This window comes from Podarcis liolepis (assembly GCF_965112155.1).
Source record: "Podarcis liolepis genome assembly, chromosome: 3".
NCBI lineage: Eukaryota > Metazoa > Chordata > Lepidosauria > Squamata > Lacertidae > Podarcis > Podarcis liolepis.
The window spans coordinates 87,790,642-87,818,089 of record NC_139557.1 but is presented as its reverse complement, the minus strand read 5'-3'; the positions used below and the strand labels follow the sequence as shown (position 1 = coordinate 87,818,089).

Sequence of the window (27,448 nt, the reverse complement as noted above, 5' to 3'; positions counted from 1 at the left end):
TTTTACCTGGAATTCAGTCTTCCTTTCAAAATAACTGGCAAGAAGTAGTCATGTTTCAAAACTTGGAACCCTAAGGCTGGATGTAATTAATATATTAATACTTACAGAACAGTAAGGTTATTCAATTCTATGAATTATGTTCCTAACCTCATGTAACTGGCAGCTTTTCCATAGGCTAGCAGTAAGATAAATGAGAAAATGGGAAGAAAAAGAATAGAAACACTTTGCCTATAATCTATTTTCTGAACGCAAAGAGTCCTTCAGCATCTGGTATCACTTCATTTTCATTTTAGAGGCCAGAGGCCTACTCTTTTCATACACTCCTACTGCCACTTGGATAGTCCTCAACATGAGGAAGTCCTTCATGGACACAGAGATGTGTATTTCTATGTCTATGTTCTGAATAACATATTTTTTAGAGGTGCTGGACAGGCAATGGATCAAGATGATCAGTTACTCTTATCAAGAAACTCCAGTGTACATGTTATGTAGCGATCTAACCTTCCACAAGAATGGGCAGTATCTCCACCCTGATATATTAGCACTCTGAAATCATTGGGGATAATTTCATATTACCATTTGCTGCTTTTGCAAAAGTATGTTCTTTGTAAGGTCAGCATATTTCATAGTGCCCATGAAAGTGCAGATGTAAATCTTATTATTATAGCACTCTTCTTTCCACTCACATGAAGCAGCATGAGGAATCATACCCTGGGCTTTAATGGAAATGCCACTATGAATAGGTCCAAATCCTTAAAAAACACAGCAACATATCAGGAAGATATTTTGTATATGAGACCTGCAAATGAACAGTCATGGCAGAATTCACAAAATTGCTGCAATAAAATACAATGGCTGGTGTTTTCCAAGTTGATTAAACCTTAAATCATGTGGAATTAGCACTGTCGGCACAGCTGTTTCTGGATATGATGGGAGGAAAACAGTCTACAGCATAATAAATTCCTATATTACAAGGCCGTCATTACTGAACTGTAGCTTAGATTGAGCTGAGCTGGTTTTTTAAATCGTATTTTCCTTCTTTACCAGAAGTTATGAAATGGCTTTAAATCCACATACATAGTCAGCTTGCTTTGAAACTTCACCAATACTTATTCTAGGACTTCCCATGGAATGTAAGTACTTTAGAAGGGCCTCATTTTTAGAGTTCATTGGAATGATTAAATCTTAGGAGTGGTATTTCTTTGGTAATATAGTATAGAATAACCATTTTTAAAAGAGTTTAAACCAAGTGAAAGGGCACCTGATCCAGGTTCAGACTACAGCATGTGAGGAGGGGAGGTTTAACCATTTACTCCTGGGGGGAAAAATCACCCTACATCACAAATAAACTCCCATTGGTCCTGATGGAAAGGGACAAGACGCATGAATGTACAAGATGAGAAGCAGTTGTCATTTCATATATTTCAGAAAACATCTTAAAATTATTCAAAGACTGCTTCGTGGTGTTTTGCTTTGCGGGGAAGGGATTCCTCATGTTGAACGCTTCTCATTAGAACACCCAAAGCAGAGTGGATATGGCCCAATATTTGAAATAGCAACTTTCAGCCAAAATATACCACTTAATATAAGTAGCCATTATACTTGACAAAGATTTGAGTATATAGGAAAAGAGGGCAAGTACAGACATTAGACAAAAATGTATCATCATAATCACTTTAGGTGTTTCATTGTGGTCCATAAAATTATCCATCACAGATACTGTTGAGTATGAGAGGAGGCAGCAGACCTTCATTCTGGTTTCTGTCCTTGCAGATAGAAGCAAACCCACATACACAGAATAGATATAACTAATCCTAGATCTCTGATAAGTGTATGTATGTATAGGCACACAATGTGATTAAAAGCACATTGGCTCTGCCAACATACATTACATTTTTAGGTGCACGCTTACGCAACTGTGTGGAGAGTAGACTTTAAGCTGGTGTGCTGGATTGAAGTACAGTTTCTTTCTACTCTGCAGCATATAATGCATTTTTTGGTGCTCAGAGTTGTAGAGTAAGCACCTTTCTTTTTCTACCATTCTTTAGAAATAATCAAATAATAAAAATGCAAACAGAAATCATTCGTATCTTGATTCATCTGGAGCCATTAAGACTAGCCTGCAGCATCAGCATGAATATGTAATTGACTTAAAGGACAATGAACCCTTAGCCATATGGCATTGTGGTTTTTGTTTTTTGTTTTTAAACTATGGTAATGGGCCAATTCTATATTTAATTCAAGGACAAACAGATGTGATAAACAACTAAGGGACAATGTCCAGATGCTGTCTCTCTCACTTGAAAAAAAATATTGACATGCTTCTAATTTATTAGAGCCCATACAGAACCATAGAAATGTAAAGCTCAAATAAACACCGAAGGATCTGTTGCCTGCATCAGTGTTGGACCTAAAAGTTTCTAGTAATTTGGACCATACTATTCCTTTCCACACAGTGCTGGAGGGACCAAAATACACTATGCCAAAGTCAATAATAGATTCTGCTGGGCTGGGCAAGCTGTGTTCTTTAAGGAGTTCAGTTGGTGATGTTTCTCCATCTAAAGCTCAGTTCTGAAGCTTGGCTAGAAAAACTGGTAAGGAATGCAGATAACAGCTGCTTAGGAGCCATCACCTAACTTGGGCTTATTACAGGGAAGGAAAAGTGCAAATATTTAGACATGATCATGTATATGTTGCCTATGGACCGTTATTACTTTTTAAAAGGAGGTAGAAAGTGCCTCGGTCCCTTAACTAGGATTGAATGCCTTGTATCCATAAATGCTTGTGCTGTAGTATTAGCAGAGTGCAGTGTGGCCCTGCCATTGTAGTTGCTTCCCAAGTGGGGTGAGAAAGAGCACCACCCTCCAGGCCTTCGTATGGCTCTGTAGTGCAGCATTTCCACCCCCAGCACACACAGAAATCTTCCTTTGTTTATTGTAGAGGTATTTGGAACTCTTCACAAGTGGACAGCCTTCCTCTTGAGCCTTACGTTTTGGATCAGTCACTCTGTCATTACACTCTTCCTTTCCTCCGCGCTTTGTCCATTTTAACAGTGAGCTGGCATTGCTGCCAACTTGTTTTGGCCCAGCAAGTCACTCTGCAACTTAGTGTGCCATGCTCCTCTTTTCGTTTAGCTGACTGCTAAGACAAGTCTATAGTGGTGCTGTCTTGCCTCCCAACACAAGGCCAGGGTTTGAAGAAGAAGAAGAAGAAATGGTGCTATATAGGCTGAAAAAGAAACCTTCTGTCTTTTGTGCAACCTGGCCTCACCAGTGCACAGACGAGCAAGCTTCTGGAAAGGAAAAGGTTTACTATCTTTCCATTGACATTATAAGCATGGTGGCCATGCCTTTGTGGGTGCAAAGACACCACTGCCCTTTGGTCTTAATGGATTTTGCAGTACATCAGGATTAACTTAGGTTCAGTAAGTTCAGTAGACATAGGCTCTGGGTAAACATTAGCTGAATACAGCTCTTTTTTTCCTGAACATATGAAGCAATGTCTCTGGTTTCCATTATCTTCTGTCTGTTGTGATGCAAAGCCAGAGGTTTTGTATTTTAAAAGCTTTTTAAAAGTAAAAGATACGTATATGTAGATATGTATGTACAGGGTGGCTTACAATTAGGCGTACAATAAACATACAGGAGGAATAAAATGTAATATTTAAAAGTCTGGGGAAATAAAAAAGATCTGCACATGGCACTGAAATGACCTCAAAGTAGATGTCAGACAAACCACCCTGGAGAGAGCATTCCACAAACACATCAATATAGAATGTTAGAGTTTCCAAAGCACTTCACAATATGTTACTGCATGCCTAATCTTTGCAACAATCTTGAAAGGTTGAGGTGTAACAGTGTGCATCCCATATTGCTGGGGGACATGGCTGAGGCTAAGAGAGTGGATTGATTGTCTTAGGCTGTATCCTATGCACATGAAGGCTACAATCCTCCCCCTCCTCCCGGGCTACTCAAAGATCTTAGGACTGGGCGGTCATCCCCATCCACTGTCCTCTGCTGATCTCTTCTGGCAAGTGGGGAGCTCTGTCACTGTGGAGGTCCCCACTGCAGTCACATAAAACATGGCAGAGAAAATGTTATTCCCAGTAATGTTCCTATCCATAGAAACTGATATGAGGCTACCCAACAGGGTCCATTGGTTTAATAGGATTTACTTCAAGTAACAGATTGGGCTATGCAGAGAGTCCAAAGATGGGCAACTTGGGAACATCAGTTACACCTACCCAGAACCAATTAGACCTCTGGTGCCCCCTGCCCTTCCCTGCCATGCCATGCCTTGTGCCCTTGCCATGCCTGGCAACAGAGCTGCAGTGGATGGGAGAGGTAGAGGAGCTGGGGAGTGTGCAAGCATGTTTATGTGCACACATTCCATATCCCTCCATTGGCTCATTTCCCCCCCCCACCACCTCAAATCATGCAACAGAGAGACAGTAGGGGTGGGGGGAGAGGGAGCAGAGCTGGTGAGCGGCGTGCACAGTCTATTTGCCTCTGCCCGGCACTCGTTTGGGTACTCCCAGTATCTCCCACTCACTGCCTCCCTGTTGAAGAGCTTGGGGGTGGGGAGTGAGCTAACAGGGGCTCCGTTAGCTCACTCCCCACCCCTGAGCCCTTAATCAGGGACATGCAAGTCCATAAGAGATCCATGAATTTAAATCAGTGTCCATGCTAATCTTCCTTCTAAAGTTCATACTGACACAGGCCTGGCTCTCCTTCATCCCCCCCCCCTCCTTATTTTTATCTTCACAATAATTCCATGTCTTGTGTCTTCCATCAGAAGTCTGCACACTAATTTTGTTAGTTTCATCTCTTTTCCATACCTTGGGATGGTATTTTTATCCAGGAACCGAGGCCAAAACCACCAGATTTATCACAGTCCTAATGACAGCTAGCTGCATGCTGAGTGAATTCCTCAATTCCCCAAAACTACTTTTTTTGCCAGAACATGTGGAGATTCAGCATTCAGCATTTTATTGGTACTGTTATCTCCAAATGAAGAATGACTCCTTTGGAAAAAATGATTTGGTATCAACTGTGGGAATATTTTTAGCAGCTTGTTTGGTGAGGCTTCATAAAATATAATTAGTTGTGGAGAGAAATGTTAGCACAGTGCTAAGGTCAGTTTTGGGCAGGGTTCACTCAAAACAGTTCACATCATTGGGATCAAAATAATGTGTCTACAGTTCACATTATTGGGATCAAAAGGTACATTTCTGTAAGAATGTATGATTTTTCATTGTTCCTTGAGTAAATATTTGTGTTTCGGAAAGTTATGGAACTGGCAGTACAACACGCCAAAGCCCATCTCTTGTTTGTAGGAAAAAGTCTGTACATACAAGAGAGCTGGAATCATTTACTTATTTTGTTACTAATAAGCCTTCGAGTTTGTTGCCTTGCCTTGGTAATGGACTGGATGAAAGCCAACAAACTGAAGCTCAATCAAGATAAGACTGAGGCACTATCAGTGGGTGGTTCTCTAGACCAGATGAGTGGGAAATTGCCTGCACTTAATGGGGTTACACTTCCTCTAAAGGAGAGGGTACGTAGCTTGGGGGTACTCCTGGATCCATTGCTGTTGCTTGAGGCTCAAGTGGCTTCAGTGGCACCGAGTGCCTTCCATCAGCTTTGGCTGCTGCCCCAGCTGCACCCCTCTCTGGACAGGGATAGGCTAACCTCTGTTGTCTATGTTCTGGTAACCTGTAGGTTAGATTACTTCAACACGTTATATGTAGGGCTGCCTCTGAAGATGGTTCAGAATCTTATCTGGTGCAGAATTTGGTGGGTAATGTTGTTAATGTAATGTTGTTATATTTGTAGTACTGAAATGTGGCTTTGTATATTGTTGTATGTTCTATTATGTTGTTTTATAATGTTACAAAATTGTTCTTGTGATGGTTGATTTTGAGATATATTCCTGTTTTCTTTGTTGTAAGCCACTTTGAGCATGATTCTCTTTGTGGAAGAGTAGAGTATAAATAGAATTATGAAGGAAGGACAGAATATGGAGAAACCTTAGTGTGATGCAGACAAAATATGGCAGCCGTCTGCTACATGGAGCAGGAAGGAAACATTCCTAATTTTTCAAAATTCCTGAAGTAGAATGAAAATTTGTGGTAAAATCGAGGAAGTAGAAAAGAAATTTTACTGACTTGACGATGATACTTGATTTGAATTGGGGGGGGGTGACATTTGGGTGCATGTCCTCCAGTCCACTTTGAGATCCATACCCATAACACATAGGCAAAAGGGCTGGAATTATCTGCCTATATTAGGCTGCAGTTCTGTATCAATTTGCCCAGGAATAAGCCACATTCAGCTCATTAGTACTTACTCAGAAGTGAGTAGACATGATAGTGCTGTTAGAAACCATGTCTCCTATATTCTCCCGGTTGACTTCTGAGGGGATTGGGATTATGAAAGCTTCATGCACTGATTCAGATTTCAGGTACCTGCCTCACCTAGCAGTAGGTGCTCATTGCAGGTTTTCTATAAAAAAAATTTGAGTGGTCATCAGTCAGGGCTTCATTAGCTGTGATTCCTGCATTGCAGGGGATTGGACTAGATGACCAACTCTTGAGGTCCTTCCCAACTCTACAGTTCTGTGAGTCTATGTGTGAGCATGTTTGCAAATGTAAATTCATTAGCCTATACAGACTAAATAATTGCCCTGCTGTCATAGTATAACTTGATTAAATAGCTGTCTGCCTTTGACAAAATATACCAATCTAAAAATAGACTGGATATACATTTTGCTGTTCATCCTCTAGAAAAGATTGCATGGATTTGTGTTGCATGCCTAGCAGCTATGTAATAGAGGAACAGTGTTGGGCCCTTGGGAAATATGATGGCTAGCCTCTGTGGTTGGGCAGAAGTGTTTGTTACATTCTTGATGTGCACAGTTGACCAGAGGTGCAACCTTTCGTCTGACCTAATGGCTCAACATCATATTTAAAGAGATCATTAATCTACCTGATCTATGGACAGCTTCTGTCAGCACTTGTTATAAGGGAAAATATTGAGTACAATCCACCAAGAGTATCACCTGCAGAAGCATAATTGAAATTAATAGAGCTTCACAAGAGCACAACTGTAAAACATGTTAGAGGAATAAAGAAAAATCGTTTGCTCTAGGGCAGCCAACAGAGACTCTGATGGAGAGAGTGGGGGAACAAACTTGCTCCTTTCTATCACATAAAGCAGAAAAGAAGAGTGAATGAACACTCTGTAAATAAACCTACAACACAACTCTGCCAAATGGAGTGAAGAAATACATAAGGACTGAGAAGCTTTATGCATATTAGGGACATCTTATATATTGCAAAATGTCTACAGTGAGAATGTTTCTATGTATAAATGTACATAAACAGCATGTGCAGGTAGGTAACTCATAATGGGTGACAGTCGCATGTGCTGGGAAGCTATAGAAGGCATATGCAGCGATTTACGAAATGCCAACTGATCACAGACAGAGTATTCTGCACGAATAAGCAACAACAATGTATTTCATTGGCTAGGACTTTCCCTGTTCTCTCAGCTGAAAGTCCTCTTGGCACAGCCTCCACTCACCCCTTTGGCAATAATCATTTAGAAACACATTTACTGCGTACTTGTGTTTCCATTTATCCATATTGATTTCAGGCCCTTTCTGTTAATGGCACATTGTTTTCCAGACTAATTCCCCACCCTGGCCGCCCAACTTCATTTCACAGTTAGCTATGCTTTGAGAAACCTTTGAGTTTTCTTCACTGCATCAGGTTGCAACTGCTTCTGGGTGCAGTTCCTTCATGGTCTGTGGGGGAGAATTAAAGTGACTTTAGCAACAGTAGAGAGAACAATTTAAGGACAGCAATGGAATAAAACAAATACCGAACATCCCCCTTGCCTTATCGCGCTGCTACCCTGTCAAACTCTCAATCCATTAGTTTTGAACTAATTTTGTGACAGTTAACCAGCTGAAAGTGTTGACCATTTCAATATTAAACAAACTTCACCCATTCTTATTAAATTCTTACATTTTTCATAATCTATAAGGAAAGCAGGTTAAACTTTTCATCACAGCCCATATAACACAATCCATCATTTCTTGTAGCCCTAAGTGCTAGATACTCCCTTTGTTAAAATAAAAATTGATATTCTCCAGATGCTGATTTCTGCATACAAAATCAAGACTGATTATAGCATATACGCAGACTTGTCAATTTGCTTGACAGAAGGGGATAAAAGCAGGACCAGAGTGAGGGTGTGATGGGCCACATCAAATGGTTGCTAGGAGCCCTTCCATTTTCATCCCATTGGATGCTAAGTGCCAAACCAAGAACAGGAGAAGTGTTTGTCCCAAAGCAATCATTAAGTCAATCCTGCCTTGTTATTATTCATAGGCATTTAAATGTTGTCCAGAAGTTTTAATCTCTGATCTGTTTCCAGCACAGTCAAATTGCAAAGTAATTATAACACTAAACTCATCAATCAAAAAAGACATATGACTTCCTACTTTGCTCTCATTGTCAGCAAAGCAATGTTTTGCTGAACCTTTAATAAATAACAAATTTGAATAGTCTAAGAAAAGTTATCCTAGTAGAGACAGTTCAGTCATAATCTATTATGTGCTGTTATCCAAAAAGCCTCCAAGGTTACCAAATAATTATGGTTGTTTTTAAATGACATGTTTATTATAAGTGTATATGAATGTGGCTAGCTCATAATGCTGTTATCACAGTATGAGGAATATTTTGGGGGGAGCTTGGTTCAGGATAAAATAAGGTTGCTATTACATGCAACATACTAGTTAACAAAATGTCAAATCATTGGAAAGCAGACATAAGCAGGGGTGTTGTTGTTTTTTAAAGAACTCTGTTTATTCTTTTGGAAAATGTTCTCGAGTCAATTGTTTTCTAAACATTTCAAAGTTCTAAATGCAGATTGAGCTTTAATTTAACTGACTCTTCTTCTTAATTGAGCAGGCACTGTAAATAGCAAAGCATATGAGTCAGAATTTGGGGTTTTCAAACATCTTTCTGTCAAACATCTGTTTCTGTTTGTGTAATACCATAATATTAAGAATATCAGAGAAAGAGACATTCATGTGTGTGTGTGTGTGTGTGTGTGTGTGTCAGTCTTGCAGCCTAACCATCAAAGCTGCTATTATCTTCAGGTACAATGCTTTCCTTTTCCTCCTGACTGCTTTGTTTAAACTACTCATCCAGCAAGATTTGAATATCCTCTTTTATAAGTAGGTACCACCAGCCCCCTACAAACAGTTTTTCATCCAATCTAGGGGGATCTGCTTAAAGAGACAACATAGGAGGGTGCACTATAATGACAGGTCTGTGGCCCACATCCTCTTGAAATGAAGTCTTTCCAATTTCTCAAGTTCCTACTGCTCTACAGACTATTGATGTTACACAAGTGTCTGGGCATGTGGTGTTTCACCAGTCTGGAGCACTTAACCAAACATGTTTTTCCTGGTAAATCACAGAGACACAAAAGCATCAAACAAGCAACTTGGCAAAAGAAAATCAAAAGTTAAATATGATTCTAACTTTTGTACTCTGCTTCAGCATTTTTGGTAATTTGCTGAGCCAACCTTGAAGATTTTAGAAGACTTTTCTGAGCTGGATCTCACTGTCCAGGCTGAACAATGGGGGTGGAGACACTCCTTCGGGTATATAGGGCCAAAGCTGTTTAGGGCTTTAAAGGTCAGCACCAACACTTTGAATTGTGCTCAGAAATGTACTGGGAGCCAATGTAGTTCTTTCAGGACTGGTTTTATATGGTCTCGGCAGCCAGTCCCAATCACCAGTCTAGCTGCTACATTCTGGATTAGTTGTCGTCTCCAAGTTACCTTCAAAGGTAGCCCCACATAGAGTGCAATACAGTAGTCTAAGTCTTTTCTCTTCTCTTTGGAGAGCACTCTTAGCCGAGTAAGATTGTCTTCCATAAACACGGTTTTAACAATGAGTCTGTAAGTGACTGTGGAGGCCAATTCTGGACCCACACATGCTTCCACAGTGGGGACATTAGTTCCTGGGCGGGAGTTGATCATGGTGTGGATTTGCCAAGCGTGCCTTCCTCTTAGCACGTTCCTCCCTTGCGGTCTGAGTTTGAGTGTCTTCAAAGTCCATGACACCTTTGGTAAAGGCTGTTCTCCAGCTGGAGCACTCGCACGCCAGTGTTTCCCAGTTGTCGGTGTTTATACTACATTTTTTAGATTTGCCTTGAGACAGTTTTTAAACCTCTTTTGTTGACCACCAGCATTACGTTTTCCATTTTTAAGTTCGGAATAGAGTAGTTGCTTTGGAAGACGATAATCAGGCATCCGCACAACATGACCAGTCCAACAAAGTTGATGTTGAAGAATCATTGCTTCAACACTGCTGATCTTTGCTTCATCCAGTACATTGATATTAGTTCACCTGTCTTCCCAAGTGACTAAGTGGGAGGTAACCAGAACATGTACCACCCTGGCAAGACAGTGTGCAGACAGGTAGGGTCTCAGCCGGCGTACCAGATGGAGCTGGTAGACAGCTGCCCTCGGCGCCTGTACCTGCATGGACCACTGTGAGTCCGGAATGACTCTCATGCTTCAGAACTACCTCTTCATCATCAGAACTGTTGCCTTCTCCCTAATGGAATTATTTGCTCACTTATATCTTAACAATACATTTATTCCCCACTGATACAGTTTCAATCATCCTCTCACATCCTGCTGTGAAAATATTATGGCTATCCCCTGTTCCCATGTCTTTCAGACCACTCCTCATTTGGGCCTCCTCTCTTCTCCACCCCTGCTTATGTATAGATTCTCATGAAAATATTCCCTTGTGTACATTGTTATAAAATATGTTCATTCTCATGTAACACATAGAATAAAAATAAATTCTAGCCAACTATTTCTTTTCAGGAGGGCAGCCGTAGTTAAAACCTATCCTGGAATTTTTTGTGCTCTCACATTTATCATGGATTTCCCCCAGGAAAATTGAAACTAGTGTGGGTCTTCCAGCACTAACAACAAATGATTTAAAATAGAATTCTTAAGATGTGGTTTTGACCCCTATCAAGCTATGACTATTTCATCCAGCAACAATTTGATGTAAAGTACTAGAGCAAAGACACCCCAAAACATACCTGAGTTCTTTGAAAGGAAGAAATATATATATATTCTAATGTTTTTAAGACTTGTAGACTGACTGAATATTTAGATTTGCTCCCCTCTAAATGAGTTCCATTACTTGCAGTTTGACCAGGGTTTGACTGTATATCTTTGACAACTCAATGATCTTGCCCCTTTATGACAGACCTCAGTTTCATACTACATGTTTTGTTCAGGGAGAGAGCATGAGGAAAATGGGCTGAACTTGTTCAGTGGCCATTAGGGAATAAAATTATTATTATTAATTACTGAATTTATATACCACCCTATACCTGGATGTTAACTGTTCCCGCCCAGACTGGAAATTAACCTACAGTTCTAGGAGGTCTTTATACTCAGGAGTTAGGATCAGTTGAAACAGAGGTGAAAAACATACATTGATGCGTCGCAGGCTGCCTGGGACCTCATGGCAGCTGGGCAATATGAACAGTACCAATTCATACAAACATCTTTTTGTGAGGCCAGTCCAAGAGCCATGTCTTTAACCCAGCCCTGACTTTAATGTGAAGACTCCAGGAAATGGACTCCTGATCAAGGTGGCACAGCTTGTGACAGGGTATTCACTAAGATGAAGGCTTCATCTACTCTTTCTGCTTGAGAAGGAGTTGGTACATTCCTATATTGAGCACTGAAACTTTTAGAAAATATACTGCATCTGGCATTTACAATTGCCCTTGGAACATTCAAGTATTTCAGCGTAACTTGCTTAAATGCTGGTTATGAGACTGAGTGAATGACTAATAGCAGTTTTCCGTTGCTAGTTTTATGAATGAGTTCCTGTTAGTCCATTTGTCTTCCACGCTGCTTGGCTTTACAAAGTTGCAGGACGCTGCAGTTCCATGAAAGTGGCTATGCCGCCATCCTGGGACTGAATTTTCAGAGCCAATGACCAAGCCAGTGCTTTGAGATACGCAATAAATAAATTCTAAATAGTACTGGCATCGACAAGATAAAGAAAGACTGTTTAGGAGATCGCTAATGACAATGGAATATATGCCTGCACTGGCTCTGCAGGAGAGTACAAAGCATGAAAATCGTTTGTCAAGTTATTTTATTTACTTTATTGAGCAAATGTACTTTGTCATTTACACAGATCATTTGAAAGAGGAGATAACCCAGCGGCACATGCAGAAAGCAGCTCAAGGTGAGTTTTGTTGCAGCCATTCTTAGCTCTTTCCATACAAGGTTGTTCCCTCCACACAAATGTGCAGTTGCTTGTTGCCTGCAATCCTCCTGTTCTTGGCTATGGGCTTTCTGCCCCCTGTGCATTTCATGCTACACTGGAGGCATTTTCCTCATGTTGTTCAATGGTCACGCGGCAATGTTTTCATGGCCTCTTCTCTCCTCACAAACAAATTTATCACCGTGGTTAGTGACAGCAGCTGAAGAATTAGGCCTTTTGACCTCACTGGGGCTACACTTCTCCACAAGCTGAGGATCTCGTCCCCTGGCTTCAGTGGAGCCATATTGATTTATGCCTGGGTTTGTTTTGCTTAGATGTTGTCCTGGGTTGAACTGTAACACCGCAGCCTTTGAGAGCAGATATAAAAACATGTGCACTCTGTATGTTTCCAAACATCTCCAGAAACATGTGGAGCCTTCGCAAATGTTTAATTACTCTTCACTCTTCACAGAAACAAATAATGGGTTACTTGATTTAAATAAAGATGACAGCACAGAGCTGCTGGGTGGCAGCTGAAATTTTGAGCACTGCAGTTTCTAATAATTGTCCTTCATACATAAGGCAGGCCTTAAATGTTCATATATCACATTTATAACATATGCAAGATTGTTTTGATAACCACAGTGAATATCTTCTATATGTTTTCTTTATTCATTCATTGTAATATCATAGCCTGATGTTTGCTGTGTAGATTGGCGATTATTACATGCCTCTCTTGTATATGTGTGTTCAGTCTGACAGAAACAGCTGTGGGTTCTCCTAGGGGCTTCCTTGATCACCATAAAGACATCAAGACATCCGTGAATGAAAACTGCTTGGTAGTAAACCTACTTAAGACTATGTGGAAAAATCCCAATACAAAATGAAACCTAATTTCCATTTGAAATCTTGGTGTTAACATTTTCCAGCTGCCTCTCTTACTTAAAACTTTCCTCTCTATGGAGATACTTTACTTGCATTTTGAATAATGATGATCTCTTTTCCCTGATGGACATGCTTTGGATGTGGATTTCTCATTTCAGGAAACCTTCATACTCAGCCTTAAAAAAAAGTTTTAAGACAGATTTCCTTAATTGTCTTCCCTTGCCCTTCCAAGGCAGTCTGTTCCACTGTAGAACATCTCTTACCATCAGAAATTTCCTTTATTGTAACTTGAATCCATTGGTTTGTGTATGGAGCAGGTGCAAACAAGCTTGCTCCATCTTCCATGTAACAGCCCTTGAGATATTTGAAGATGGATATTTGAACTATTTAATTTCTGACTTATTTATAGCATTTTTAACCTATGTCTAGGTCCACCCCTGGACACAATACTCCATATGTGGTTTGACTAAGGCAGTATAGAGTAGTACTATTAATTCCCATTATATGTCTGTTGCTGCAGCTTCAAACAGCATTAGTGGTTTTTTTCTGCTGCAACTCACTGTTGACTCATGTTAAGCTTGTGGTCTACGAAGACCCAGAGATCATTTTCACATGTTCTACTGGCAAGCCGGGTGTCCCCCATCTTATATTTGTGCAGCTAGTTATTCCTAAGTGCAGAACCTGACATTTGTCCCTGTTGAAATTCATGTTGTTACTTCAGGCCCAGTTCTGCAATATGTTACAGTCCTCTTGAATCCTGATTCTATTGTGGCATTAGCTACCCCTCCCAGGTTGGTGTCATCTGCAAATTAGCGGAGCATCCCCTCAGTTCTTTTGTTTAAGTTGTTTATAAAGATGTTGAAGAACAACAGGCCCAAGATAGAAGCCTGCAGTACCGCATTTGTCCCATTTTCACCAAGATGACAAGGAACCATTAGTGACCACTCTTGGGGTTTGGTCAGTTAACCAGCTACATACCTACCCAACAATTAGCTCATCCAGGCCACATTTTACCAACTTCTCCACATGAATATAATGGGGGGGGGGGGCTTTGTCAAAATCCTTATTGAAATCAAGATACACTATGTTCACAGCATTCCCCTGATCCACCAAGCTTGTAACTCTGTCTAAAGAAGAAATGTAATTGGTCTGGCTTGACATATTTGCTGGGTCTTAGTAATCACAGCATTCTTTTCTAAGTGCCCACAGACTGGCCATTTAATTATCTGTTCTAGGACCTTTCCTGGAATTGATGTCAAGCTGATGGGTCAGTAGTTACCTGGGTCTTCCCGTTTTGGATTACACCCACAAGATCCCTTAGTACCTGCATGCTCCTTTAGTACCAATGATTTACTGGATGTACTGAATTTCTACAAGAAACAATGAGACTTCAGACTCTTGCCGTTTGTCATTTGCAACATGTGGTACTCTGATCTCCTCCTTCTGGAATTTGAGGTGACAACCCAGCTGTGCCTCCTTCTGTATTCCAGATTGATGTCACATTTTGTTGGATACTCATTTTTTTGTTTTGCAGTGCATCTCTGGTGAATGTGTTCTGTATTTGCACAAATTACTGGTTACACTTCCACCCTTTGGTAATTTGCAGGAATCAGTTGTGGTGTGAGAGAAGAAAACACTCTGCATTATCTTAAGTGACATCAAGGCAAAGGATGAGGTATCCAATAGCGAATTACTGCATTTCAAAGCTGTATTAACTTGAGGGTATTATTTGGCACATTATCTCCATGTATATTTTATTTGTGAAATTGCAATACAACACTAGGGGAGAAGTTGTCATTGTGGCACACCTTGGTGTGTGGAGTGCCGCAGGGCGCAATCATTTCCCTGATGCTTTTTAAAATCTTTATGTGCCCCCTCACCCAGCTTCTCCGGAGTTTCGGTTTGGGTTGCCACCAGTGTGCTGATCACACCCAACTTTATCTGCTGATGGATGGCCACCCTGACTCGGCCCCAGACACACTGATCAGGTGCTTGGAAGCTGTGGCTGGATGGCTGTGTGGGAGCCGGTTGAAGTTAAATCCTTCGAAGACAGAGGTCCTTTGGCTGGGTCAGGACAACATGGGGCTGGGGGGGGGCAAGTCCTATCTCTTGCAGGGGCGCAATTAGTTCCAGCATCTTCTGTCAAGAGTTTGGGTGTAATCTTTGACACCTCCCTTTCTATGGAAGCGCAGGTTACAGCTACAACAAAGGCAGCATTTTTTCATCTCCACCATGCTAAGCAGTTGGTCCCTTACCTCTCTCGCTCTGATCTTGCCACTGTGATCCATGCTACAGTCACCTCCAGGCTTGATTAGTGTAATTCACTCTACATGGGGCTGCCCTTGAAGCTGACCCAGAAACTCTAGGGGGTGCAGAATGCCACAGCGAGACTCCTTACGTGGTCCTCGCCATGGGATCACATTCATCCAGTGCTATACAAGCTGCACTGGCTCCCGGTGGAGTACAGGATCAGGTTTAAGGTGCTGGTTTTAACCTTTAAAGCCCTATACGGCCTAGGACCCTTGTACCTATGGGACCGCCTCTCCTGGTATGCCCCACGGAGAACCTTATGGTCCGCAAACAATAACATCTTGGAGGTCCCAAGCCTCAAGGAGATTAGACTGGCCTCAACCAGGGCCAAGGCCTTTTCAGCAATGGCCCCGGCCTGGTGGAATGCTCTGTCACAAGAGACCAGAGCCCTGCGGGATTTGACATCTTTCCGCAGAGCCTCCACAACGGAGCTGTTCCTCCAGGCCTTTGGTCGGGGTTCAGTTTGACTCCCCCTCCCCTTTCATAAGAACTTGCATGAAAGTGGCCTCCCAGTTTTTCTTACAGGCTCATATAAGTTCAGCACAAACAGTTGGGCTTGGTGAGCATTTAAGGTCCCCAACCCTAATCTGCAGGTTGCCATCTGCTTGGATTTTATTCTGATCCTGATCTGATTTTAGGATGTATTTTAATTGATTGCCTGATTTTATGTTAATGTGTTATACATTTGATGTTAGCCACTTTTAGTCCGGTTTTAGCCGGGTAGGGTGGCGTATAAATAAAAATTCTTATTCTTATTCTTATTAATTCACACACCTTTATGAAAGTGTCAGTCTCTTTCAGTTCTGATAATGCGGTCAAAATTTCAGATTTTTGTTGGATAAATGAAGACATCTAAAGAACAGAATATACCATAATAGGTTTCCAGTCAAGGAACAAAACCAGTTCTAGTTGTGGTTTGAATGAAAATTGAACAAGAGTTGCATTTTCTTAGTATTTCACACATTCAATTTTGTTTCAGTGCTATGGTATATTCAGCTTTTTTGAATATTTGTGTTTCAAATTTGAAACAACCCACATCTGTATATCTAGTATAATGCTTTTGATTCGCTTCCTAGAGTGACATCTAGTGGCATTTTAGGCCATTTTATCTGCCCATCATTACAGAGAAAATCATTTCCCCAATGTTTCCATGAGTTCAGAACAACAGCATTGGCATCGCTTAGCCTAAGGGTTATTTTTGGAATTCTGAGACTAAAAAGCGGTTGATCAGATGATGTTTGTTAAGAGCATAGATTTTCCATTAGTCCTGGAACAAGATTTTGGTACCAGCTCTGGATGAGTACCTCAAAAACATTCCATGAATATTTGCCTAGGGGACCATTTAAATTTCTTTTGAGAGATCTAAATCTTTTGGGGTTCACATTTCTCTAATGCCACGGCAAATGAATTTATTGGCAGGGATTCTGCAAAAACAGCAGCATAAGGGAAAATAAATAGGCATAGAAAGTAAATTTTGTTCATTAAAACTATTGCTAGTGTATCAACCCTGAGTCTAAAATACTTCTTCATGATCATGCCATAAATTGATGTGTCCAAGCGAAGCAACATGGAAATAACTGAGAATTTGTCATAGCAAGCATGCTACCAAATAATTTTGGTTTACATTAATAAATTTGAGAACAGGTTACTAAACTCTGTTTTCTCACTTTATGTGTTTTAATTGCTTTAATCAACAACTATTAGAACAAATTTTATACCAACAAATGTAGTTAAGACATTTTACATTATGTTAAGGAGTATGGTATTTTTAAGCTTGGGAGACACTGAGAATCTTAGCTATACTCGCTGGTGATACTACAGTGTCTTTCAGTGAATGAGTACAGCTATAATTTCAAGGAGTGCTGATCTTTAGGTTGTATACATTTTGAAGGTTAAAGAAACTATGTATATTTTAATAGACCAATCAGTTTCATATATATGCAATGGACTAGTTCTAATATAAATATGAATGAAACAGAATGGAGAGGAATATCTGCTATGACTATATTTGAATCACTCAGAGATTATGTTGAGAACCTGTCTAGGCATCCAGTCATGGGGTGATCTTCGAACCTGAGACATGATCATAGAATCATAGAATTGTAGAGTTGGAGGGGATCCTGAGGATTGTCTAGCCGAACCCACTGCAATGCAGGAATATGCAGCTATATGATACAGGGATCAAATCTGCAACCTTGGCATTATCAGATCCGCACACTAACCAAGTAAGCTGTCCATTTAATTGGACAAAACATTTTTGCATGCTTCACTCAGATGCAAATTTAGAATGAACCTAATTGTATACATGTGGATTTATAACAAGTGTACAACTCAAATAAATTTGAGGGACACATTTACAATTTTACTATTCCAAGAGGACTGTCTTCTTCTTCTTCTTCTTCTTCTTCTTCTTCTTCTTCTTCGGCAATCACTCGTAGCCTAGTAAGATTGTCCTCCATAAACACGGTTTTAACAATGAGTTTGTAAGTGACTATGGAGGCCAATTCTGGATCCACACGTCCTTCCACAGTGGAGACATTGGTCCAAGAGGACTGTAGTACTTTGTTAGCCTTGGGGAAAGCATTTAGCTCAGTGGTCTCTCTTTAATCCTTTCGTCTTTAATCCTTAATCATATTGTATGTAGCCGCCCAGAGTGGCTGGGGAAACCCAGCCAGATGAGCAGGGTATAAATAATAAAATTATTATTATTATTATTATCATTTCTAAACCCTTTTTCTGTTAAACTTTCCCCCAGTGTGGCGTAGTGGTTAAGAGCAGTGGACTCGTAATCTGGTGAACCAGGTTCGCTTCCCCACTCCTCCACATGCAGCTGCTGGGTGACCTTGAGCTAGTCACACTTCTCTGAAGTCTCTCAGCCTCACTCACCTCACAGAGTGTTTGTTGTGGGGGAGGAAGGACAAGGAGATTGTTAGCCGCTTTGAGATTCCTTAGGGTAGTGATAAAGCGGGATATCAAATCCAAACTCTTCTTCACTACACATAGTGGTCTACTCTTCTGTGCTCTTCTCCTCACTTCTATAAGTCAGTATTCTTATTGATTCCCCCTCTTTTTCTGTTTCCTTAGTCATAGGCGTCTCCTTTGACCTGCTTCTGTTATCACCTTTTACTCTATGCACCCATACCTCCCCTTTTCCAGTTTCAATTTCTGATTGACCCCTCTGCATTCTCATGTCTACACTGTACCTCCCACTCCACACATCTTCACACTTATCCCCCAAATGATTCCTCCCTCCTTTTCTTTCCTCACCCACAGGTCTCTCTGCATTCCATGTTAAGTATTTTCCTCGCTACCAGTAGGAACACACACACACACACACACACACACACACACACACACACATACTCTTCATTGTCTTTGATCTGGACCCCTTTCTTTAATAGGTCTTCCCTTTTCTCTGTGCCTTGTAAGACAACTTCTCTATGCACTGTGTATCTGTCTGTCTGTCTGTCTGTCTGTCTGTCTGACTGTCTGTATCTCTCTCCCTCTGCACTGCCCTCTCTCAGACCTGGTTTTCGTGAACAGCATATAAAGCAGGAAAGCCATGTCTGAATGGTAATGCTTCATTTCAGGTAAATGTTTCATTGAACAGGAAATGTCACAGATGTAGAAATCCGCATGTCAAGGAGAAGGATAGGCAAGGGCCCTTTCCTCTGACATATAGTTTTCTATATTCAGAGATTTTTAAAAAACATGGAAAATCATTCAGCCATGCAAGCCCTCACCTGCAGTCTGAAGTAGCACTGCCCAGTAGTTTGTCATGTTTTCTGCTGTTTCCGAGAGCTAGGTCTGTTACCAGCTCTCTTTCTGTTTCAACATCCATAGATCACTGTTGACCCCCTGTTATTACTCCTTCCCCCTCTTCACTCCCATAGGTCTCTCTTTGGATCTATGTTACCTCTTTTCTATTTCCCCACTACATCTCTCTGTGACCCCTTTTCCTTCTTCTAATGTCTTTATGATCTGTTTCTGCATCCCATTCCCATTAACATGAAAAGCAATTTAAATGATGCAAGTAACCTGGAGAAACTGATGCTGCTCCCTCCATAAGACGGAAGGACCAGTTCAGACATAGTGATGTAGGCATTCTCTCATTCATACCCCATTTTTGATGGGCTTGGCCATGCCTTAGAGGTTTACGTAATTATGTGGGGTATGGCCATGAACAATAGGTATTTGGAATTCTCTCCTGGGATTGCAAGGGACTGGAATGAGGCCACAGTCAACCTGAAGAATTTATGTTGTGCAGGTCAGTTTTATAGTATCTTTGAAGTTAAACTTCAGTGAAGCTAAACTTCACTTTATCGGCATAGTATTCTCTAAGTAAATATCCTTTACACTTGGTGAGTGGCCAAGTACTAAGAATGTTGCTGCTGTAGCACTTGAGAAACAGTTATGATAAAATCTAATAACTATGTTGTGGTTTCTTATTCAGGCGTAAATGAAAACCAGAATAGAAAAGCAACAGCTCAGGAATCTTATAACTCTGGACTCCGAGGTCTTAGGTCTATCCATAATAGCCCTAATCTAGAGAAAGTGAGGCGCTTCCCAAATATAGCCCTAAAAGTGTCTCCACATAAACAGGAGATGGTTTGGGGAAAAGCATGTTTTTGTTGCATCCATGGTGTTACTTTTGAAAGAAGGGGAGTTTAAATAATATTTTTAATAAGAGATTAATTGTTCTGAGGAAAAGATGGAAAGCTATCAGAAGGACTCTAGGGAAGAGTGGTTTTGATAACCATTATATGGCAATTTAAAAGCCTGAGCACCAAGAAAATGGATGGCTAACAGAAAAACAAATGTCTTATGAAAAGAGAGAGAGAGAGAGAGAGAAACAATAGAAACAAAAACAATTCAGTTACCAAAAAAAATGAGGAATTATGAGAATAAAATGAGACAATATAATATGAAAAATAAGTCTGTATTTCTATATTTACCCAGAGGTTTACCCAGAATTAAGTCTAATCCCATGACTTATTTCTCAGTACACATGCTTAGAAAAGCACTGCATAGAAGAGTAAGAAATAATAACATTTAATATATTATTGTTACTTAATATTTCAGGTTTTTATAATAAAGCATTAACGAAATCCAACTCTCTTTGATTGGGGATTTTTAGATTTTTTCAAGAATGCCCATTTAATTTATTCCCCTTTCAAAGGATGTTATGCTAAAAATTCACAGATAAAATATATCGAATTTTGGTAAGATTTTTTAAAATAGGATGACAGCACTGCAATTTAATAAACTTGCTGGCAGGTTTGTCAAGATTTTCACCTTAAGCCTGCAGGTGGGGTAGAAATAGTGTCATCTTGCTGTTCATTTAGATTTGGAGACATTTAAGTTCCCTTTAAACTAGCTTTTTTTTTTTTTTACTTCATTCTCGTAAATTGTTCAAACATCTTAGGATACGTTGATTACAGAAATTATCTTTCTTCTCTTGGACTTGGGATGCGTGCTATTAATGCTTGTATATTAAGTCCATAAACTGTATGTTCCCAAGGGCTAATTCACATATTCATGATTTCATGGATTCATATTTCATGGATTCATATTTCATGATTTGTATCTGATGAATAGGCAAAGTGCGTGCATTGAAAAAATATTGTGTTTGAGATAGTCAAGAGAAATGAAATCAACATACTTGATTATTATGATCACAAATTGAGGACAACACAGAATGTTATATTTACCAGGTGATAAACATGTACAGTATATATGCATTCAGTCTACATAGGTTGACATTATAGCTTTTCTGGACTGCAGCTGTTGTAGAGGACCTGTTGTATATAATGCCAAGCAATTCTAGAATAAATATGCCAACATCTTTTTTTAGAGCTCTATTTTCTGGGTTGTTGTTTTTCATCTTGAAATAAAAGCTTTATTAATTCAGCATTTTATAAGCAGTTTTATGTCTCATGTTTATTTTGAAGTTTAGCAGAACAAGGAAAGAAAAAGATTTTGGGGGCAAGGTTTATTTTCCTACCTTTTAGGCATAAGAGCATGGATGCAAATCTTCATGATGTATCAGCAGTACTAATTCATCTCATATTTACTCAGACATTGTTGAAATTTTATGCTGAGTCATTGGTTTTTTAAGTTCAGGGAAATTTCATTTAATGGAGCACTTAACTGGCAACTTCTCACCTTCCTTATACAGGTTTTCTCCTGCTGAAAATGCTATTCTGGATCATTGTCTTGTAAAGTGAATAGCCAGCCGATTTTAATTGTTGTTTACAAACAACAGACTAAAATATGTAACTTCCTAAAATATATGTAATCTTTAAGAAAAAGCCCAAATCCAAAATTAATAATTTGAATGTCAAAATATAGCTTTTTATTAAATCTCCCAAACTGGTTAAAGGTTAATCAGAAAACAGTGTGGCATCATTCATTTTTGCTTTATTTATTAATTAACAAAGGAATGTGTGTTGCACATCTTACATCGCCTGTGGGACTTCCAGGGCAACTAGCAATTAATGCTATCATCAGATTTTGAAACAATGAAAAGCTTTGCAATTATCAGCATCACAATGGCCCAGTTTGAACACAACTCTGAGCTATGCCATGGTGTAACAAAAATGAGTAAATGTGCAAGTTCTCAGAACAAAGATTATAGCTGGTGCACACATCCCCTGATTCTGCTGCACTACCGGAGGCTAAGTCATGTTTTGGCTTAGCACTACATCTGAACCTAGACTTATGGTTTGTCTCCTGCAACCAGTAACAAACCTTGTGGTTTGTTTTCTCATCATTGACAGGCTGTTTTAGGTTCTGCTACTCCACTCCTGCAACAGATTTAGTCCAGAAAGAGAATCAGAGATAGCGACAATGCTACTTGCTATGCCTGTACCCCCCAAGACAAGTACAGTGGTGCCCCACAAGACGAATGCCTCACAAGACGGAAAACTCGCTAGACGAAAGAGTTTTCCGTTTTGGAGGTGCTTCGCAAAACGAATTTCCTATGGGCTTGCTTCGCAAGACGACAATGCCTTGCGAGTTCCTGCGAGTTTTTTTCCTTCCCCCCCCTTTTTCTAAGCCGCTAAGCTGCTTATCAGCTGATCCAATCAGCAGATAAGCCGCTAATAGCGCTAATCCGCTAATCCGTCAATGGGCTTGCTTCGCAAGACGAAAAAACCGCTAGACGAAGAGAATCACAGAACGGATTCTTTTCGTCTTGCGAGGCACCACTGTAATAGCCTTTTCGGAATCTTGCTGGATATAAATACTTTCAAGGCAGCCTATATTCAATCCATATTCTGAACAATGGGTTATTTAGCTTACTCTGCTGACACCTTGCTTGAAAACTGTGCTGATTTCCTCCCTGGTGCAAGCAGGATTACATCCTAGCTTATTTTCCTACTTTGTTAACTGGCATTAAGCCAATGTTCCCAGATTCAAATGCAGCGAAGAACTCTGGTGTGATGCATGCCAGGATTTTGCACCAAAGCGATGACACTTTCTCCAGGCTTCATAAACAAGGGTTTATGAAACCTTGATGGTTTTCCAAAGTGGGTCAGTGTAAGTTCAGATGTGATTTTGTGACTGCTCATCTTTCTTGGGACAAAATGGACTGTAACGTCGTGGCTTCCAAAGTACAGATTTGAAACATCCTGGCCGCTTATCAAAATCATAGGGAAGGTTCACCTGCTTGTTCTCAGAGACATTCAAACTGCAGCACACTTTCTGGGAAGTTTCTGTGTCACTGTGGAAGCATGAACACTACACTCTTTTGAACTCTAGAAGAACTCAGATTCCTTTGTGTTTATGATATTGCACTGAGCCATGGCTGCCTACATGAACCCAGCATGCTGGATGGTTTCTAGCTCAGCTGTTTGAAATAATTCACCTAGTTAAAAAGTGTCTTGGAAACAGGGAAAGCTATTATGATCCAACCCCCCCCCCCCTATATTGTTGCTCTGCTTTGCTTTCAGTGGAAGTGAAACTCCTTCAGAAAGTACTGCATTAAAGATCTAGGGAAACAACTATCAGCACTTCTGTAAGTAAGTGGGATTTTTCAGGATTGAGCCTGTCAAAGTGCATGTTTGGCTTGTGAGAAGCAAAAGTGAAGGCTGACTTGCCAAGCATGTTCCTAGTTTTGCATTGTCTTGTTAACCCAGTGCGATTTTGAGTTTAGGAACAACAAGTTTCCACATATTCACTTTGGCTAGGTCTTTGGTTTTTAATGCCTTTTGGAACAGCACTATAAAATTGTCATCTCTGTGCTTTGTTCAGATCTCTTCCAGCAGAGCTTCTATTGCAGCTAATATTGTTACTAAATTTGTCTCACTTTTCTCATTCTTCTTGTATCTGGAAACCATCTGCAAGTCACTGAACTTAGTTCTAATAATGTCGCAAAGAATGCATCGCTTAATTCAAAACCTTTGCCTTTCATCAAGGATGTTAGGATTCTAGCAGCACTAAGCAACCTGAACTTCCAAGTCCTTGTACCAGAGCAGCCTGTCTGTTAATTCCTCCTGTTCCATTGAACCACTTTCATCTTTGCTGCCTATGTGTGGTTGAAGGGGGACCCCATTTAATATAATGCAGCTGACAACTACAAATTCACTTTTGGCAGGCGGTGCCTGGATATGTTCTGTCTCCACATGCATGGTTATTGCTCCAGATTGGGTATTTGGCTCTTGAACCTTTCCAATTTGAATTGTCTGAAATATATAGTGTCAGTTGCATGAACTCTACAAATGTATGCAACTCACTAGCAATAACTGATGCACTAGGGGTGGGTGGGTTTCAAATGTGCTTTCTAGAGTTGCCAGATGTTCACCTGGAGATGGTACTTATCTGATAAGAGGCCACCCACATTCAGACAAGTACATACCTAGTTGACCTAAGAGAAATGTTTGCCAATTTATAGACGAACTATGTTCATAACTGAACAGGCCTTTTTTTCTAGCTAGAGCTTGCCAGAACTCAGTTCCAGCACCTCTCAGGTGAGCACCATTGCCATTATAAGAGAACAAGGGAGGTGCTTATGGTGAGTTCTGGCACCTCCTTTTCTAGAATAATAGCACTGACTATGACGTATCTCTAATATGTGATGTCATACTCAAGAATGTACATTTTTCCTCATCATGAACTCACTTGCTCCATCTTATCTTCTTTGTTCGGATTCTTTTAATTTGATTTTTATTCTTTCACTTTTTTGTATGCATTTGTATAAATATTTTCTGTATTATAAAATAACAATAAAAATTCTGCCTTAAAATATGTGCTATATTTTTAAAATGTTTAAGTAGTTTGAAGGATCATAAGTGTAGGATCTGTAGATATAGCATGTATATCTACCATTTCTCAGATATACTATTTTTTTAAATGTCTAGACTGCTTCACAACATAAAGCCATCGAAGAGGTGTACATGGTAAAAACAGAATAAAGTACAGAAGCACCAGCTCTAAAAAATAAAACTACTTCAATCAACTCTAGAACCACCCATACAAACTCTAAAAAAAGAAATAAATTTATCAGATATAAAAGATATAAAATTTCCCCTTCTAACCAGCTCCATCTCTGGTGCAGATTTTATCTCTGCTAATTTTTGTTTACAACCTCTTTCATAGTGAATATGCTTGTAAAGCAGCTGTTTCTTTTGATGTCTCACCTGCGTACCAGGTAAACAGCTGGCCTGAAATGCTGCTATCATACCACGTAACAGATTATTTCAAGCTGCTGCAAAACCACCCATTTTAAGAGAAACTGACTCTGAATGTCCACCTGTGGCTCATTAACCAACTCTTGGGGATCGATCAAAGGGATTTAAAAAATCTGGAGATTATAGGCATCAATCAAATCAGCTGGGGGAAGTATGTAGTTCTCTACATATGACCCCCTTAGTTCTGCTTGACATATCTACTATATTGTTTCTTTGTTATGCAGTGATTTGAGTGTCTCTTTTGGATGTGGAAAAACCCATGTTCCAATCTCTTAGCTATGAAGCTCAGTGGGTGGCCTTAAGCACATCCTCAACTTTCAGCTAATGTACCTCACAGAGAGATGTTGTAAGGTTAAAAAGATGCCCTGAACAACTAACTATGGTGTGCTTCCCAAATGTATAGAGCACTATTATTATCTTCATTCCATTATATTTTAAGTGGATGCTATCTAACCATCACCATTTCAGAGACATACACAGAGACACAAGACGTTTGTGCCATTCAGTCAGAATATTACATACTCCACTTTTCTTTTTAAAAAAAAAAATCATGGAGGCAATGACAAATTTGTAAAATAGTAAGCTAAACTAAATAATACATTAAAATAATAAAGTCAACACAAAAAATAAAGAGCAGCAGACAAAACATACAAGCTGAGAATTCTGTAGTATTATCATTAACGGGAATGAGACCTTTACATTTACATTTACCTTTACCTACCTATAAGCATATTGCACCTCTGGCTATGAATTTATCAGGCCAAACTCAATAGATACAGATTTATATAAATGTACCAGCTATTGAGCGGGGCCATGGGTGGCGCTGTGGTCTAACCCACTGAGCCTCTTGGGCTTGCCGATCAAAAAGGCAGCGGTTCGAATCCCCACGATGGGGCGAGCTCCCGTTGCTCGGTCCCAGCTCCTGCCAACCTAGCAGTTCGAAAGCACGCCAAAAAAGTGCAAGTAGATAAATAGGTACCACTCCGGCAGGAAGGTAAATGGCATTTCCATGTGCTGCTCTGGTTTCGGTGTTACGTTGCTCCAGAAGCGGCTTAGTCATGCTAGCCACATGACCCAGAAGACTGCGAACAAACACCAGCTCCCTCGGCCTGTAAAACAAGATGAGCGCCGCAACCACAGAGTCGTCTGCTACTGGTCTTAACTGTCAGGGGTCCTTTACCTTTACCTTTTTTTAAAAAAACTACTTATTGATAGTTTTACTGTTTGCTTCTTTCATGTAAATTCCTTATAGTACCAAAAGGCATTCTAGATGTTTTTAGTCCTGTCCGACTGATAATTTGGCAAACATGTAGAATTGAAGCCCTGTAGATCATGACATCTTCTTGGCTTTTAGTCAAACATTTGGTCTAAAGTACTTTCAGTGAAATTATTATAAATCATTTGATTTCTTTTTTGATTAAGCTGCTGAGTTTTGTAAGTAAAGATTAATGGTTTTAGCTGCAACACTGACAAGCCAAGAGTGGTCATTATTGCCCTGGTGTTCCAGCCAGAATTTCATTCCCTGAAGCTAGGTACACTCCTTTAGCCTAGTAGCAGGTTTACTTATAATTTACTTCCTTGTTAAACCAGTACAGTGGTACCTTGGTTCTCAAATGCCTTGGTACTCAAACAACTTGGAACCCAAACACTACAAACCTAGAAGTAAGTGTTCCGGTTTGCTAACTTTTTTCAGAAGCCAAACATGCTCCGTTTTGAGTGTTACACTTCTGATTTGAGTATCACACTTCCGTTTTGAGTGTTACGCTGAGGTCTGTCAGTTTTTGCTGTTTATTTTGCATTTTTGCGGCTCTTATTGTTTTGTTTTTGTGACTGTGTGGAACCGAGTTCAGCTACTGACTAACTGGTTGTGTGACTACAGTACATTGTTTATTGCTTTCATTTTATGGATCAATGGTCTTGTTAGATAGTAAAAATCATGTTAAATTGCTGTTTTAGGGGTTGTTTTTAAAAGTCTGGAATGGATTAATCCATTTTGCATTACTTTCTAAGGGAAAGCGCACCTTAGTTTTGGAATACTTTGGTTTTGGAAAGGACTTCCAGAACAGATTAAGTTTGAGAACCAAGGTTACCACTGTAATTGAGATGGAACCCAAACTAAATCATTTTTCTTCTTTTCACTTTAGCTTAATATACCAAACATGTTATCTTGGAAATCTTAATACCACCATTATCACAGAGGTGTCTGTGAAGGGGATATATTGATTGAAAATGTATT

General features: G+C 40.0%; 1 protein-coding gene across 8 annotated transcripts in view; it reads left to right on the top strand.

Moving 5' to 3' along the window:
* The window catches only part of KIF6 (kinesin family member 6), a 147,660-nt gene that overhangs the window by 100,147 nt on the left and 20,065 nt on the right, over positions 1–27,448 (top strand). For all 8 annotated transcript variants that reach the window (XR_014524578.1, XR_014524579.1, XR_014524580.1 and 5 more), the window contains exon 16: positions 12,260–12,310. Coding sequence is in view for 1 of the 8 variants with exons in the window: in XM_083497189.1 (XP_083353315.1) it covers positions 12,260–12,310 (51 nt within the window). In the remaining 7 variants the exon portion in view is untranslated. The remainder of the gene's footprint in view (positions 1–12,259; positions 12,311–27,448) is intronic.